This window comes from Eriocheir sinensis, chromosome 24 (genome assembly GCF_024679095.1).
Source record: "Eriocheir sinensis breed Jianghai 21 chromosome 24, ASM2467909v1, whole genome shotgun sequence".
In the NCBI taxonomy this organism is placed as follows: Eukaryota; Metazoa; Arthropoda; class Malacostraca; order Decapoda; family Varunidae; genus Eriocheir; species Eriocheir sinensis.
In genome coordinates, this window is record NC_066532.1 from 3,428,842 (window position 1) to 3,444,835 (window position 15,994).

The 15,994-nt window shown below is 40.8% G+C and overlaps 1 protein-coding gene across 3 annotated transcripts in view; it reads left to right on the plus strand.

Moving 5' to 3' along the window:
* LOC127002773 (LIM and SH3 domain protein 1-like) overlaps nucleotides 1-15,994 on the plus strand; it is a 112,291-nt gene that overhangs the window by 73,459 nt on the left and 22,838 nt on the right. For all 3 annotated transcript variants that reach the window (XM_050868898.1, XM_050868899.1, XM_050868900.1), the window contains exon 3: nucleotides 12,391-12,475. In XM_050868898.1, the coding sequence (XP_050724855.1) occupies nucleotides 12,391-12,475 (85 nt within the window). The remainder of the gene's footprint in view (nucleotides 1-12,390; nucleotides 12,476-15,994) is intronic.

A 15,994-nucleotide genomic window follows, 5' to 3' on the forward strand; every position in this document is an offset into this window, starting at 1 on the left:
TTTCTCTTCTGTCAAACGTACTAATGACCTTCCGTTTCAGCTTCCCTCGTCATATCCTTGTTCTAAATACCGTATCTTTTGTCCTGTTTCAATTCATTCAGTCTACCTCTTCTTATGCTGTTTTCTCTTTTGTCAAACTTCCTAATGATCTTGTTTTAGCTTTTCTCGTCATATACTTGTTCTAATTACCGTATCTTTTGTCCTGTTTCAATTCAGTCAGTCTACCTCTTCTTATGTTTTCTCTTGTCAAACTTACTAATGATCTTGTTTTAGCTTTTCTCGTCATATACTTGTTCTAAATACCGTATCTTTTGTGCTGTTTCAATTCAGTCAGTCTACCTCTTCTGCTGTTTTCTCTTCTGCCAAACTTCCTAATGACCTTCCGTTTCAGCTTCCCTCGTCATATCCTTGTTCTAAATACCGTATCTTTTGTCCTGTTTCAATTCATTCAGTCTACCTCCTCTTATGTTTTCTGTCAAACTTACTAATGATCTTGTTTTAGCTTTTCTCGTCATATACTTGTTCTAATTACCGTATCTTTTGTGCTGTTTCAATTCAGTTTCACTCTACCTCTTCTTATGCTGTTTCCTCTTCTGTCAAACTTCCAAATGTCCTTCCGTTTCAGCTTTTATCGTTATATGTTTGCTGAAAGTCCTGTATTCTGCATCCTGTTTCAATTCAGTTCGTCTTCCTCTTGTTACGTTGCATCCTCCTCTGTCAAACTTCCTATGTCTTTCTGTTTTAGTGTTTCTCGTCATATTCTTGCACTAAATCGTTGACATTCCCTTTTGTGTATCGTGGTTTAGTTAAGCTTCAGCCTTCCTTTCCTTGTTATTTTGTTTCCCATTCTCTTAAACTTCCTATGTCTTTCGTTTCAGTGTTTCTCGTCATATTCGTGCACAAAACCGTTGACATTCCCTCTTGTGTATCGTGGTTTAGTTAAGCTTCGGTCTTCCTTTTCTTGTTATTTTGTTTCTCATTCTCTTTAACTTCCTATGTCTTTCTGTTTCAGTGTTTCTCGTCATATTCGTGCACAAAACCGTTGACATTCCTTCTTATGTATCGTGGTTCAGTTTAGTTTCGGTCTTCCTCTTCTTGTTATTTTGTTTCCCATTCTCTTAAACTTCCTATGTCTTTCGTTTCAGTGTTTCTCGTCATATTCTTGCACTAAACCGTTGATATTCCTTCTTATGTATCGTGGTTCAGTTTAGTTTCAGCCTTCCTCTTTTTTTTTTTTTTTATTTATTTATTTTTTATTTTTATTTTTTTTTTACTTCCTATGTCTTTCTGTTTTAGTGTTTCTCGTCATATTCTTGCACAAAACCGTTGACATTCCCTTTTGTGTATCGTGGTTTAGTTAAGCTTCGGCCTTCCTTTTCTTGTTATTTTCTTTCCCATTCTCTCTAAGTTCCAATGTCTTTCGTTTTAGCATTTCTCATCATTCAATTCCCCTCTTTCATTCCATTTCTTGCATTCTTCACACATTCTTTACCTTTATCCTTCTATTAGTTGTCGTATCTTATCCAGAATAGCGGAATTTTTTTTTTTTTTTTTTTTTTTTTTTTTTTTTTTTCCCTCTACCGTAAAAAAAAATCCCTTCTTTCATTGGTCTATCATCTTTGCTCTAAATCGTTTCGTCGCTTCTTTATTTATTTCAGTTCAATTTACGTCGGTTTTTTTATGTAATGTTCATAATTTTTGTTACTCTATGCCTTTCCTTTCAAACCTCCTAATATCCTTTCATTTAAGCTTTTCTCTTCATACCTCCTCCCGAAATTGACCTCCCTTTCGGCCACTCCTCTGAACTTTTTATTTTTATAGGATCAGTGAGTAGCGGGCTTTTTTATTTCATTATTGTTGCCTGTTTTTTGCCCTTGAGTTGTCTCCTTTGCTGTAATAAAAATAATAATAATAATAAAATCCTTCCTCCATGTCCCGTATCCTGCCCTGTTTCAATTCGGTTCCGGTCTTCCTCTTGATGTAAAAAAAAAAAAAAATCCTTCCTCCAAGTCCCGTATCCTGCCCTGTTTCAATTCAATTCCGGTCTTCCTCTCGTTCCTTTGCTGTAAAAGAAAAAATGATAATAAAATCCTTCCTCCAAGTCCCGCATCCTGTCCTGTTTCAATTCAGTTCCGGTCTTCCTCTCGTTCCTTTGCTGTAAAAAAAAAAAAAAAGATAAAATCCTTCCTCCAAGTCCCGCATCCTGTCCTGTTTGAATTCAATTGCGGTTTTCGTGTTGTTCCTTTCCTGTAAAAAATTTTTTTTTTAAATCCTTCCTCCAAGTCCCGTGTCCTGTCCTGTTTCAATTCAGTTCCGGTCTTCCTCTTGTTGCGTTGAGCCCCTGTGACTGTAATCCGCCAGTAATTGCCGGGCTGTCGAGGGCTTAACTGCTTCGCCCCACGGATTAGTCGGTTCAGAGAGAGTCAATTCACAGACCGATTCCCTCCCGCACTGACTCGCTGCTTTGTGTGTCGCTAAAGCTGAGGCAACGCTGGACCGTCGACATCATACATAAGAGAGAGTTTGGCCGTCGACTTTGCAACGTTTATTCTCATTTTTGCTGTAACAGAAGTGGATTCGGTGTTGTGTCTGCAGTGTTTAGGTGGAAGGAAATCATGTAGTTCGTGTTTCTTATTGTTCATGGACCGTCGACATCGTAAATAAAAGAGTTTGGCCGTCGACTTTGTAACGTATATTCTCATTTTTGCTGTGACAGAAGTGGATTCGGTGTTATGTCTGCAGTGTTTAGGTGGAAGGAAATCATTTGGTTCGTGTTTTATAGCGCCGATTTCACAGTCCAATACAGTGTCTTCGTAACAGCCCGAACCAAATTTTAGAATCTCGTACAATCCAAAATGGGGAGGTCTTCGATGCCACACTAAATACACAAGACTTTTCTAGTATAGTTTCATCAAATTTGTGAACTTAAATATAAACACCAGACACTATACAAGGAAATTTCGAAGGCTCTGATATTGGTTTGGGAGCTTACTAACCGATCATGGGGAACTGTGAAATTGGCCCATATTGTTCATGGAGGTAGAATTGGTGGAGTCGACATCAGCCCAATTAAGCGAATCTGCCCGAGCTGTTATTTTTACGGCCAGGTGTCAGGTGTTGTCAGGTCAGGCTCCCTCTTAATGGGCTCGGCCAGGCTCTCCCACCCTCATCTTTTGCCCGTAAGTCTGACAGTTCTTCAGCTTCACCTCAATGAATGGGATTAGCGGGCCGTGTCGACTTCACCAATTCTACCTCCATGGTATTGTTGATCTCAAACATTTCACTGCCACGCCCCCTCTAGGAATGGGTCTATCCCCCCCCCCCCCCACTCCCCCCCTTGCATATTAGTCCACGCTCTTGATAACAAATATTCCAACAACAGGAATTCCAACCTTTCCCCCCAAGACTCGTGCCCTCCCTGGGAATTACTAACGCCCCCCATTTTACGAATTGCTAATCTACATAATTCGCTTGACTGAGGAAATTGGCAAAGATAGAAGAAAAGTATTATATATTTGTTTATTTCCTTTTGAGTAGATTTAGTGTAGCTGTTGAGAAGACAAGCTCGTAATTATATAGAAGAATAACCAACTTTGCAATGTTTAATAGGCCTATAGGAGGGGCGCGGAACATTTAAATAGGTTGAAGAGGAGATAAAAAGTGGAGTTGGGAGCATAGGTTTTAGCAGCGCGTGGCGGCAGTGCGCATCTCCGTCACATAACCTAATTTATTTGTCCTTACCTGTGAAATTAGAATGAAAATATGAATTGTGAATAATTTGTTTGCTAATGACCAGTGGGATGTTGTTTGTACGCTAGCCAGGAATAACTTAATGTAAATAATGCGTATACAGTTTTATATTCGGCGTGTGCGTGTGTGTGTGTGTGTGTGTGTGTGTGTGTGTGTGTGTTTCTCTCAATTTGTTCTTAGTTGTTTCTTTACATAATTGAGTCGCTATTTCGTTTACTTATATTTCATCTCATTTTCCTTTCTTTCTTTTTTGTTTCTTTTCTTTTTCTCTTTGTTTTCTTTATTCCTCTCCTCACTTCCTTCTCCATCTCTTTCATTCTCTTTATTTCTTTTTTCAACAGTAAAGGTGTGTGTGTGTGTGTGTGTGTGTGTGTGTGTGTGTGTGTGTGTGTGTGTGTGTGTGTGTGTGTGTTAAGTGTCTTTATGAGGTACATCCACTCTTCACGCTCCCCCTCCTCCCCCCCCCACCCCCCTTCCCTCTCCCCCCACCCTCCCTTCACGCATCCGCCTCTCTTCCCCTCTCCTTCTCCCTTCCCTTCCTCTCTTCCTTTACTCTCCCTCCTTCCCTCCTCTTTCATGCATCCTCCTCCTCCTCCTCCCTTTCTCTCATCACTCCCCTCTTCCTCCTCCTCAGCCTTTTCCTCCATTCTCCTTCTCTTCTCCTTCTCTCCTTCCTTCTTTCCTACCTTGCATCTCCTTCCTCCCTTTCCTCCCTTCTATCTTCCTTCCCTTCTTTCCCTCCCTTCACCTTTCCTCACAATCTCTCCTCCTCCTCCTCTTATCGTTTACCTCCTACATACATTCCTTCCTCCGATTTATCCTTCCTCCTCCTCCTCCTCCTCCTCCTCTTCTTCTTCCTCCTCATACAATAATAATAATAATAATAATGTGTATTTTTTTTTCATATTATTTTCTTAGTAATGATACTGAGAGAGAGAGAGAGAGAGAGAGAGAGAGAGAGAGATATGCATACTCGTGGTTTGTTTATCTTATCTTTCATCCTTCTCTCTCTCACACCTTTATTTGGTCTCTCTTTTAGGTCCTGTTTATTTTCGTCTTCACTTATATACCTGCTCTCTCTCTCTCTCTCTCTCTCTCTCTCTCTCTCTCTCTCTCTCTCTCTCAACTATGCCATTTTTCTCTTCTTTTTCTTCATATTTTCCTCTTTTTTTGTATCTCCTTTCTTATTTTTTTCTCCTTCTTTCTCCTCTTCCTCTTCTTCCCCTCTTCCTTATCTCATTTATCTTTATCTTTCTTATTTTCTTTCTATCGCATCTTAATCATTTTCCTATTTTCTTTCCTTCTCTCGTTACTTTCTATTCTTTCACTAATCTTTTTCCTTCATTCCTCTCCTCCTCTTCCTTCCTCTTCCTTCCCTTTCTCCTTCTTTTCCTTGTTTTGTTTCCTCCTCCTCCTCCTCCTCTTCTTCGTCCTTTTTACCTCTTTCTACTATTTATATTGCTCTTTATCATTCTCTTCCTCTTAATCTCCTCTTTCTTGTTCTTCCTCCTCCTCCTCCGTCTTTTCTACCTCTCTACTACTACTACTACTACTACTACTACTACTGCTACTACTACTACTACTGCTACTACTACTACTACTACTACTACTGTTGTTATTCTTCATCATCCTCTTCCTCTAATTCTTCTTTTTCTTTTCCCTCCTCCTTCTCTTCCTTCTCCTCCTTCCCTTCTTTCATTCCCTTCTTCGCATTCTTCACACATTCTTTATCAATATCCTTCCTTTAGTTCTCGTATCCTATTCATTCCCTTCATTCATTCTCTTATTTTCATTCTCCATGCATCCTTTGCCAATCCTTCTGTATCCTAAGTCATTCCCTTTCATCCCTTCTCGCATTCTTCAGATATCCTACACCAATATCCTTTCTTTAGTTATCATATCCTACTTATTCCCTTCTTTCTTCCCTTTTCTGGTATCCTTTAGACATCCTTTATCCATATCCTTCATTCCCTTTCATTCCTTCTCTTGCATCCTACACATATCCTATACCAATATCCTTTCTTTAGTTATCATATCCTACTTATTCCCTTCTTTTTTTTCCTTTTTCTGGCATCATTTAGACATCCTTTATCCATATCCTTCATTCCCTTTCATTCCTTCTCTCGCATTCTTCAGATATCCTACACCAATATCCTTTCTTTAGTTATCATATCCTACTTATTCCTTTCTTTCTTTCCTTTTTCTTGCATCCTTTTGACATCCTTTATCCATATCCTTCATTCCCTTTCATTCCTTCTCTCGCATTCTTCAGATATCCTACACCAATATCCTTTCTTTAGTTATTGTATCCTACTTATTCCTTTCTTTCTTTCCTTTTTCTTGCATCCCTTAGACATCCTTTATCCATATCCTTCATTCCCTTTCATTCCTTCTCTTGCATCCTACACATATCCTACACAATATCCTTTCTTTAGTTATCATATCGTACTTATTCGTTTCTTTCCTTTTCTTGCATTCTTTAGACATCCTTTACTCATATCCTTCATTCCCTTTCATTCCTCTTGCATCCTACACATATCCTTTACCAATATCCTTTCATTGGCTATCGTATCCTACTTATTTCCTTCTTGCTTTCCTCTTGTGGCATCCTTTTGACATCCTTTACTTATATTTTTTTACTCTTATCATAGGAATACCTTTTTTTGCATCCTACAGACATCCTTAGACATCCTTCACCAGTATCCTTCCTCTCCTTATCCTACTTATTCCCTTCTTTCTTTCCTCCTTTGGCATCCTTTTGACATCCTTTACTGATATATCTTTGCTCTCTTATCCTAGTCATTCCTTTTCTTGCATCCTTCAGATATCCTTAGACATCCTTCACCTATATCCTTCCTTTCCTTATTATACTTATTTCCTTCTTTCATTCCTTATCTCGCATTCCTCAAACATCCACGCGTCCTTCCTCCTTCCCAGCATCCTTCCATCCTACACACGAGGGCCTGAAGGACGTCTCTTGGTCAGGTGTTGGTAGGGCGTATCCTTATTTATGTAGGACCGGGGGGAGGGGAGGGGGGGAGCTTGACAACAGAACCCCTCCGCTTCCTTTTCCTTCCTTCCTTCTTTCTGTTAATTCCTTCTTCCTACCTTTCTTTCCTTCCTTTCCTTTTGTTTTGTTTCTTTTTTCTTCCCTTTTTCCTTCCTTTTTTTCTGTTAATTCCTTCTTCCTCCGTTTCTTTAATTCCTTTTTCTTTCCTTTTGTTTTGCTTCTTTCTTTTTCTCCTTCTCTCTTTCCTTCCTTCTTTCTGTTTGTTAATATTCCCTTTGTTTCTTTGTTTCCTTTCTTCCTTTTCATTGCCTTTTACCGAACTTCTTTCCTTTCTTCCTTCCTTCCTTTCTTCCTTCCTTCCTTCCTTCCTTCCTTTTTACCAACCTTGCTTCCTTCCTCCCTCCCTTCTTTTCTTCTTTTTACTTCTTTTTTATCAATCTTGCTTCGTTCCTCCCTTCCTTCATTCCTTCTTTCTTTCCTTCCTTCCTTCTTTCCTTCTTTTTACTTCCTTTTTACCAACCTTGCTTCGTTCCTCCCTTCCTTCCTTCTTTTTTCTTCCTTCAACCAACCTTCCTTCCTTCCTTTCTTCCTTCTTTTGCCAACCTTGCCTCGTTCCTTCATTCCTTCCTTCTTTTACTTTCTTTTCTACTTCATACCTTGCTTCCTTCCTTCCTTCTTTCCTCCCATCCTCCGTCCTGCAGGAAGAAAGGGAGGGAGGTAGGAGGGAAAGGAAGGATTAGGCCACTCAAGGAAGGAAAGGGAAGGAAGGAGAAGTGGAGGGAAGGAAAGTAAGGAGGTAGGGAGGGATAGAAAAACGAAAGGAACAAGGGAAAGGAAGGAAGGAAGGAAGAGAGAGAAGGAAAGGAATCATTGAAGGAGGCGACGAGAGGTGCTTGAAGGTGCTGAAGGAGGAAGGGAAGGTATGCACTCCTCCTCCTCCTCCTCCTCTCTCTTCATCTATCATTGGTGGTGGAGGAGGAGAGGGAGGAGTGTGGAGAGAAAGGAGGAGGAGAAGGAGAAGAAGCAGAAAGTACAAGAAGATGAAAAAGGAGAAAAGGATAAAAAAAATAAAGATAAGAAAAGGAAGAAAATGAGGAAAAAATAACAAACTTAAAAAAAAGGAATAGGAATAATTTATAAAGGGAAGGAAAGAGGGAAGAGGAGGAGAAGAAGAAGAAGAAGAGTAATTTACAAAAGGAAAAAATTAACTTAAAACGGAAGGAATGGGGAGGAGAAGGAGAAGAAGAAGAAGAAGAACAATAGGAATAATTTATAATGGAAAGAAGTGAACTATTAAAAGGAAGGAATGGGGAGGAGGAGGAGGAGGAGGAGGAGGAGGAGGGCATCTTCTGGTTAGGACATTCCAATCTCGCCTCCTCTGCCATATCAGGACACGGCCGCCACCCTTCCTCCTCCTCCTCCTCCTCCTCCTCTTCCTTCTCCTCCTCCTCCTCCTCTCTGACTCGTCTTCGTTCAACTCCCTCCACCGTCGTCCTTCTTGTTGCCTATGTCTTCTTCCTCCTCCTCTTCTTCCTCTTCTTCTTCCTCCTCTTCTTCCTCCTCCTCCTCTCTTCTTCTTCTTCTTCTTCTCCAGTAGAAATAAGAACTAACCAATAAAAGCTAACAAACAAAGGATAGAAAGAAAGAAAGAAAGGAAGAAAGAAATAGAGAGAGAAAGGGAGAGAATAAAAGAGAAATAAAGGGAAAGTGAAAGGAATTGAAAGAAGGAAAAAAAAAGAATGACAAAAAAATGAAAGAAATAATGAAAGAAAAAAATATAAAGGAGAAAAGAAAGGAGAAAAAGAGAGAGAGAGAGAGAGAGAGGGGGGGGGGGGGGGGGAGGTTGTCGGCTCTTGGAGATCATTACCGAAGATGATCCACCACCAAGCCTCTTAACAACCCCCCCTCCCCCATGACCTCCCCCTCCCCCTCCAACCTCATCCCCACCCCATGTCCCTCACCCCTTCCCTTCCTCCCCTTCTCCCCCTATGCCCCCCCTTCCCCATCCCCCCTACCCCTCCCCCCTACCCGAATGAAGAAATGTAGATGGAAGAAGCGTAAAAGAAAAAGCAGGAAAGAATTGATAGACAGGGGAGAAAGGAGAATAAGAAGGAAGTATGGGAAGGGAGAGGAGGAGGAGGGAAGAGGAAGAGAAGGGAGAGGGGGAAGAGGGAGGGAGGGAGGGATGTCTCGCCGTGGGAAACAACAAGCTCGTCATGGTTTGGTACAGGACGCGACTCATACGTGTCTCTGACGGGTCCGGACCATTACCTCGGGGACGGAGTAGTGGCCAACGGGATCTTTTTCATACTTTTCATATTTTCAGTCTTCATATTTTCATACTTTCTTTCCTTCATATTTTCATACTTTCATATTTTCGTACTTTCTTTCATTCATATTTTCATACTTTCTTTCATTCATATTTTCATACTTTCATATTTTCGTACTTTCTTTCCTTCATATTTTCATACTTTTATATTTTCATACTTTCTTTCCTTCATATTTTCATACTTTCATATTTTGGTACTTTCTTTCCTTCATATTTTCATACTTTCATATTTTGGTACTTTCTTTCATTCATATTTTCGTACTTTCTTTCCTTCATATTTTCATACTTTCATATTTTCGTACTTTCTTTCCTTCATATTTTCATACTTTTATATTTTCATACTTTCTTTCCTTCATATTTTCATACTTTCATATTTTCATACTTATATTTTCATACTTTCTTTCCTTCATATATTCATACTTTCATATTTTCATACTTTCTTTCCTTCATATTTTCATACTTTTATATTTTCATACTTTCTTTCGTTCTTACTTTCATATTTTCGTACTTTCTCTCATTCATGTTTTCATACTTTTATATTTTCATACTTTCTTTCGTTCTTATTTTCATACTTTCTTTCACTCATATTTTCACACTTTCATATTTCCGTTTTTTTTTTTTTTTTTTTTTTTTTTTTTTTTTTTTTTCATGCTTGGTTTTGCTTTTCTTCAACCTTTGTGTGTGTGTGTGTGTGTGTGTGTGTGTGTGTGTGTGTGTGTGTGTGTGTGTGTTAGTTTCATCGATTTGGGGAGTACTTTAAGAGTCTGTATGAATCTTTTCTTTATTGTTACTACAGTGCGAATTTCAACCTGTGTGTGTGTGTGTGTGTGTGTGTGTGTGTGTGTGTGTGTGTGTGTGTGTGTGTGTGTGTTCGTTGGTTCGTTCGTTCCTCCCAGCACTTCGTCTCCCTCGTTTTTACCGTGAAGAGAGAAAATGTAAACCAGCTTTCCTCGGTCCAGGGCGTGGCGGGGGGAGGGGGGGCGGCGGAGGGAAAGGGAGGGGGAGGGGGGGGAGGAGAAGGAGGAAGGGGGGGGCAGGTGTGTGTGGGTGGGGGGGGTGATGAGTCCGTGCGAAAGTGAGGCAGGTGACGTCTTGACCTGAGAGAGAGAGAGAGAGAGAGAGAGAGAGAGGCAAACAGGGAAAGACAGACAGACAGATAAACAGAGAAAGACTGACGGAAGTAAAGAAATATGGATGGAAAGATGGAGAGAAAATAAGGAAGGAGAGGATGGAAGAAAGAAATGGAAAAAAAGAAAAGAAAAATATATTGAAAGTGAGAAAGGAAGAAAGAGGAAAAGAAAAAGAAAAAGGAGGAATAGAAAATAAGAAGGGAGGGAAATAAATATAGAAAATATTAAAAAGAACAAAAAAAACAGTCAAGTACATATAATTATTGGCCAAGAAAACTAACCAACAAACAAACACACACGACTGGGACCCATCTACGATCTCTCTCTCTCTCTCTCTCTCTCTCTCTCTCTCTCTCTCTCTCTCTCTCTCTCTCTCTCTCTCACACACACACACACACACACACACACAATGAAACACCAGGTAACCGTAAAACTCGGGTGAGGAATGCGAGGAGGAGGAGGAGGAGGAGGAGGAGGAAGGAGGAAGAAGAAGAAGAAGAGCTGTGGCCTACCTGTGTATTTGAGCGACGAGGCAATCCTAATTAAGCCCAAACGCAGGTGTAGAAAGTGCGTAACCCCCCCCCCCCTTCCTCCTCCTCCTCCTCCTCCTCGAGCTTGAAGGTGAAGGTGGAGGACGCGCCAAAGAAGGGAAGAGAAGGAGGAGGAGGAGGAGCAGGAGGGGGGAAGTGAAAGGGAGGTGACTCGAGAGGAAGGGAGACAAGGAAAAAGGAGGAGGAGGGAGGTAAGAAAGAAGAGAAAGGAGGATGTTTAGGCAAGGAGGAAAGGGAGGGAAGGGAAGAAGAAAGGGAAGGAGGAGAGCGAAAGAAGGAAATACAGGGAACGGGGAAAAGGGGAGGGGGGGAGAAGGAAAGGAAGAGAAAAAGGAAGGGAGGAGATTTAGAAGAAGGAAAGGGAAGAGAAGGAGGGCTTGTAGAGAACTAAAAAGGAGTTTGTAGAAAAGGGAGAAATAACGGAAGGGAAGGAAGGGGAGAGAAAAGGAAAGGAAAAGGAGGAAAAGCTAAGTTGAGGGGAGAGGAAAGAAAAGGAATGGGAAGGAAAGATTGAAGAAATAGAGAAAGGGAAGGGGAGGAAAAGAGAAATGGAGGGAAGGAAGAGGAGGGGTTAGGGGAGTAAGGAAGGGGGGGAGAAGAGAAAGGGGAGAGAAGAAGGGAAGGAAGGGAGGGGGGGGGTGTTACCGTTAAGAAGATAAAGGGGGGAGGGAGGGGGGGCATTGAGTCATCCTATGGACACCCAGACCTGAGAGAGAGAGAGAGAGAGAGAGAGAGAGAGAGAGAGAGAGATTGTCATTCCTTCTTCCTATTCTTTTTCATCATATTTCTTCTTCCTCTTTTTAGTGGTAGCAGTAGTAGCAGTAGTAGTAGTAGTAGTAGTATCAATAGTAGTAGTAGTAGTAGTAGTAGTAGTAGTAGTAGTAGTAGTAATGGTGGTCATCGTATATTCTTATTTCTATTTTATTTGTTGATTGTTATTTTATTGATGGAAACCTTACTCATTATTATTTTCTATATCATCAAACTAATCATCGTTCGTGTTACTGTCGCTGTTCTTCGTTACTGTTATTTATGTTCATGTTACTGATAATGTTATGTTTTACTTTTCCCGTTATTTCTGTTCTTTCTGCTTTAATCACTTTTCTGTTCCTCCCGCTGTTCTTTTTCTTTACGGCAGAGGAAACCGCTCAAGGGAAAAAAAAGGAAACTAATGAAAAAAAAGCCCGGTACTCGCTGTTCATATAAAAGATTTGAGTGGCCGAAAGAGAGGTCAATTTCGGTTGTTATTATTGTTATCCATTCTTTCCTGCTATATTATCTATGTTCTTACTGTTACCCTTTCCTACGTTGTTACTCGCTGTTATCTGTTGTTCTCGTTCATTTATTGTTACTGTTATCCATTCTTACCTTCCATGTCCTTTTTGCCTACTGTTTTCCATGTTTTTTTTACCTTTCCTCTTTCTCTTCCCTTTCTCTCTTGTTAACTCTCCTCCCCTTTCCTCCTTTCGCCTTTTCTTCCCTTAACTATCTCTTCCCTTCCTCCTCGTCTCCCTACTCTTCCTGTTTTACCGTTGCTGTTCTTTGTTCCTGTTGGTCTTGGCTTCCTGTTATCGGTGGTTTCTTCCTCTGTGTTCACCGCTGTCTTCCCTCCTCCCGCAGACACATCCCGAAGGCCAAGGCAACGACGGTGGCTGAGACGCCGGAGATGAGGCGGCTGGCGGAGAACACGAAGATCCAGTCCAACGTGAGTGTGTGTGTGTGTGTGTGTGTGTGTGTGTTATTTGCGGAGAGCTCATTCAGTTTTGATTTGGCAGTTCTTTTCGTTTTTTTTTTTTTTTTTTTTTTTCTTTCTCATTTCTGCTATCTTTGCGTGAGTGTGTGTGTTCGTGCGTGTGTGGGGGGGTATGTGGGAGTGTACATGTGTGTGTGTGTGTGTGTGTGTGTGTGTGTGTGTGTGTGTGTGTGTGTGTGTATCCTTCCCTTCCTTCCTTTCTTTATTGCAGCCCTTTTTTTTCTTAATTTTCTTCAGTCTTTTTACTTCCTTCCTTCCTTTCCTCCTTTCCCTCCTCTCTCTTCCTTTATTCCTGCCTTCCTTCCCACCTTTTCTCTGTGTGTGTGTGTGTGTGTGTGTGTGTGTGTGTGTGTGTGTGTGTGTGTGTGTTATTTGCTAAGAGCTCATTCTGTTAAGTTTTAGTTCCGGTTCTTGTAAACTTTCTATTTTCTGTATTATTATTTTTTTTTAATTTTCTTTCTACTTTTCTTTCTTTCCTTCATTCCTTCCGTTTTCAGATATTTCATATTCTCCTTTTTTTTCACTTTTTTCTTCACTCGTTTTCCTGTCCAGTCCTTTTTTTCCTTCCCTTTTTTTCCCTCTTTCCTTCCTCTCATATTTCAATCCGTTCCTCTTCTCTCCCACATTCATTTTTCCTTATTTTCTTTATTTATTTTCTCCCTTTCCTTTCGTTTCTTCCTCCGGTCCTTTTTCCCCTTCTTCCTTTTCTTCTTCCCTCCTTCCTTCCTTCCTTCCCCTTATCCCATTTTTTCCTTCCTTCCTTCTTTTTCCTTCCTTTCTTTTTCTTCCTTCCCTTCTTCCTCTCCTTCCTTCCTTCCCCTTCTCCCATTTTTCCTTCCTTCCTTCTTTTTCCTTTCTTTTTCTTCCTTCCCTTCCCCTCACTCCTACCCTTCCCTTCTCCCTTCCTCCCACATCCTTCCTTCCTTCCATCCCTTCCCTCCCTCCTTCCCTCCCTTCTCTCCCTTCCCTCCTTTCCTCCCTTAACCCAGCTGGAGGCATTTAACATCCCTACTCTGGTCCTTGTCAAGCTTCTCTCTCTCTCTCTCTCTCTCTCTCTCTCTCTCTCTCTCTCTCTCTCTCTCTCTCTCTCGTTGCCACATCCCTCCTCCCTATCAGTCCCTTTTTCCTCCCTCTTTTTCTCTCCATTCTCTCTCTCTCTCTCTCTCTCTCTCTCTCTCTCTCTCTCTCTCACTACATGTTTGGCTTCATATGGGAGAGAGAGACCTTTCTGCCGACTCGCTCTTTCTCCATGACTATTGTATCTCTCTCTCTCTCTCTCTCTCTCTCTCTCTCTCTCTCTCTCTCTCTCTCTCTCTCAGATTATAATATCGTCTGTCACATATGTTCTTCTTTTCTCCTTTCCTTTTTTCTCTTTTCCTCCCTTCTTCCTTCCTTCCTCCCTTCCTTCCCTCCCTCCTTTCTCCCTCCCTTCCACCTTCGCTCCGTACTTTCTTCCCTTCAATCTTTTTTTCCTTTCTCCTTTCCCCCGCCCTCATTAATTTTCTCCTTTCCTCTCTCCTCCCTTCTTTTCTTCCTCTTTCCTTCCTCCCCTTCCCCTCTCACTCTTCAATCTGTCTATCTGTAAATCTATCTCCTTCATTCATATTTTCTTTATTCTCTCATAGTAAACATTCAACACAGTTCTTCCTTCCTCACTTTTCAATCTGTCTATCTGTAAATCTATCTCCTTCATTCATATTTTCTTTATTCTCTCATAGTAAACATTCAACACAGTTCTTCCTTCCTCCCCCCCCCATCCTCACTTTTCAATCTGTCTATCTGTAAATCTATCTCCTTCATTCATATTTTCTTTATTCTCTCATAGTAAACATTAAAAACAGCTCTTCCTTCCTCCCCCCCCCCATCCTCACTTTTCAATCTGTCTATCTGTAAATCTATCTCCTTCATTCATATTTTCTTTATTCTATCATTGTAAACATTCAACATAGTTCTTCCGTCCTCCCCCCCCCCATCCTCACTTTTCAATCTGTCTATCTGTAAATCTATCTCCTTCATTCATATTTTCTTTATTCTCTCATAGTAAACATTCAACATAGTTCTTCCTTCCTTCCCCCATCCTCACTCTTCAATCTGTCTATCTGTAAATCTATCTCCTTCATTCATATTTTCTTTCTTCTCAGTAAACATTCAACATAGTTCTTCCTTCCTCACTTTTCAATCTGTCTATCTGTAAATCTATCTCCTTCATTCATATTTTCTTTATTCTCTCATAGTAAACATTAAAAACAGCTCTTCCTTCATTCAGCTTCTCTTTCATTCATGTTCTGTTTCATTCATCTCTTTCTATTCATCTTTTAATTGCTCTTTCGTGCATTTCCTCTTTCTTCTCTCATAGTAAAGATTAAACAGCTCTTCCTTCATTCAGCTTCTCTTTCATTCACGTTCTGTTTTAGTCATTTCTTTCTATTCACCTTTTTTATTTATCTTTTGTGCATTTCCTCTTTCTTCTCTCATAGTAAACATTAAACAGCTCTTCCTTCATTCATCTTCTCTTTCATTCACGTTCTCTTTCATTCATCTCTTTGTATTCATCATTTTTATTACTTTTGCGCATTTCCTCTTCTCATAGTAAACATTAAACAGCTCTTCCTTCATTCAGCTTCTCTTTCATTCATTTCTTTCTATTCACCTTTTCTTATTTCTCCGTGTATTTCCTCTTTCTTTTTTCATAGTACACCTTAAAAGCCCAACTCTTCTTCTTTCATCGGACTGTACTTTGAGACTTCTTTCTGGCGCCTTCTTTCATACAGCTTCTATTTCTTCTTTCTTCTCATAGTAAACCTTAAACCAGGCCTTCTTTCATCCACCTCTCTCTCTCTCTCTCTCTCTCTCTCTCTCTCTCTCTCTCTCTCTCTCTCTCTCTCTCTCTCTCTCGTTGCCACATCCATTCTCCCTATCAGTCCCTTTTTCTCCTCCCTCTTTTTCTCTCCTTTGCCTCCCTCCTTCCCCTCTCTCTCTCTCTCTCTCTCTCTCTCTCTCTCTCTCTCTCTCTCTCTCTCTCTCTCTCTCTCTCTCTCGTTGCTACATCCCTCATCAATATCAGTCCCTTTTTCTCCTCTCTCTCTCTCTCTCTCTCTCTCTCTCTCTCTCTCTCTCTCTCTCTCTCTCTCTCTCTCTCTCTCTCGTTGCTACATCACGCATCCAAATCAGTCACTGTTTCTCCTCTCTCTCTCTCTCTCTCTCTCTCTCTCTCTCTCTCTCTCTCTCTCTCTCTCTCTCTCTCTCTCTCTCTCTCCTATTTCTTCTCATGCATTTTCTTTCTTTTTTATGCAACTTATCTCTCGTGTATTTGCTTTCTTTTCATTCCTGCCAGTCTTCTTCCTCGCCTCGCTTACCCCCCACCCCCACCAGTTTGTTGACCAAGGCTTCTATAGGTCTCAGGGTCAAGGATACCGTGGCTTATTAATAACTCCGTGACCAGCGCTTTGTGTGTGTGTGTGTGTGTGTGTG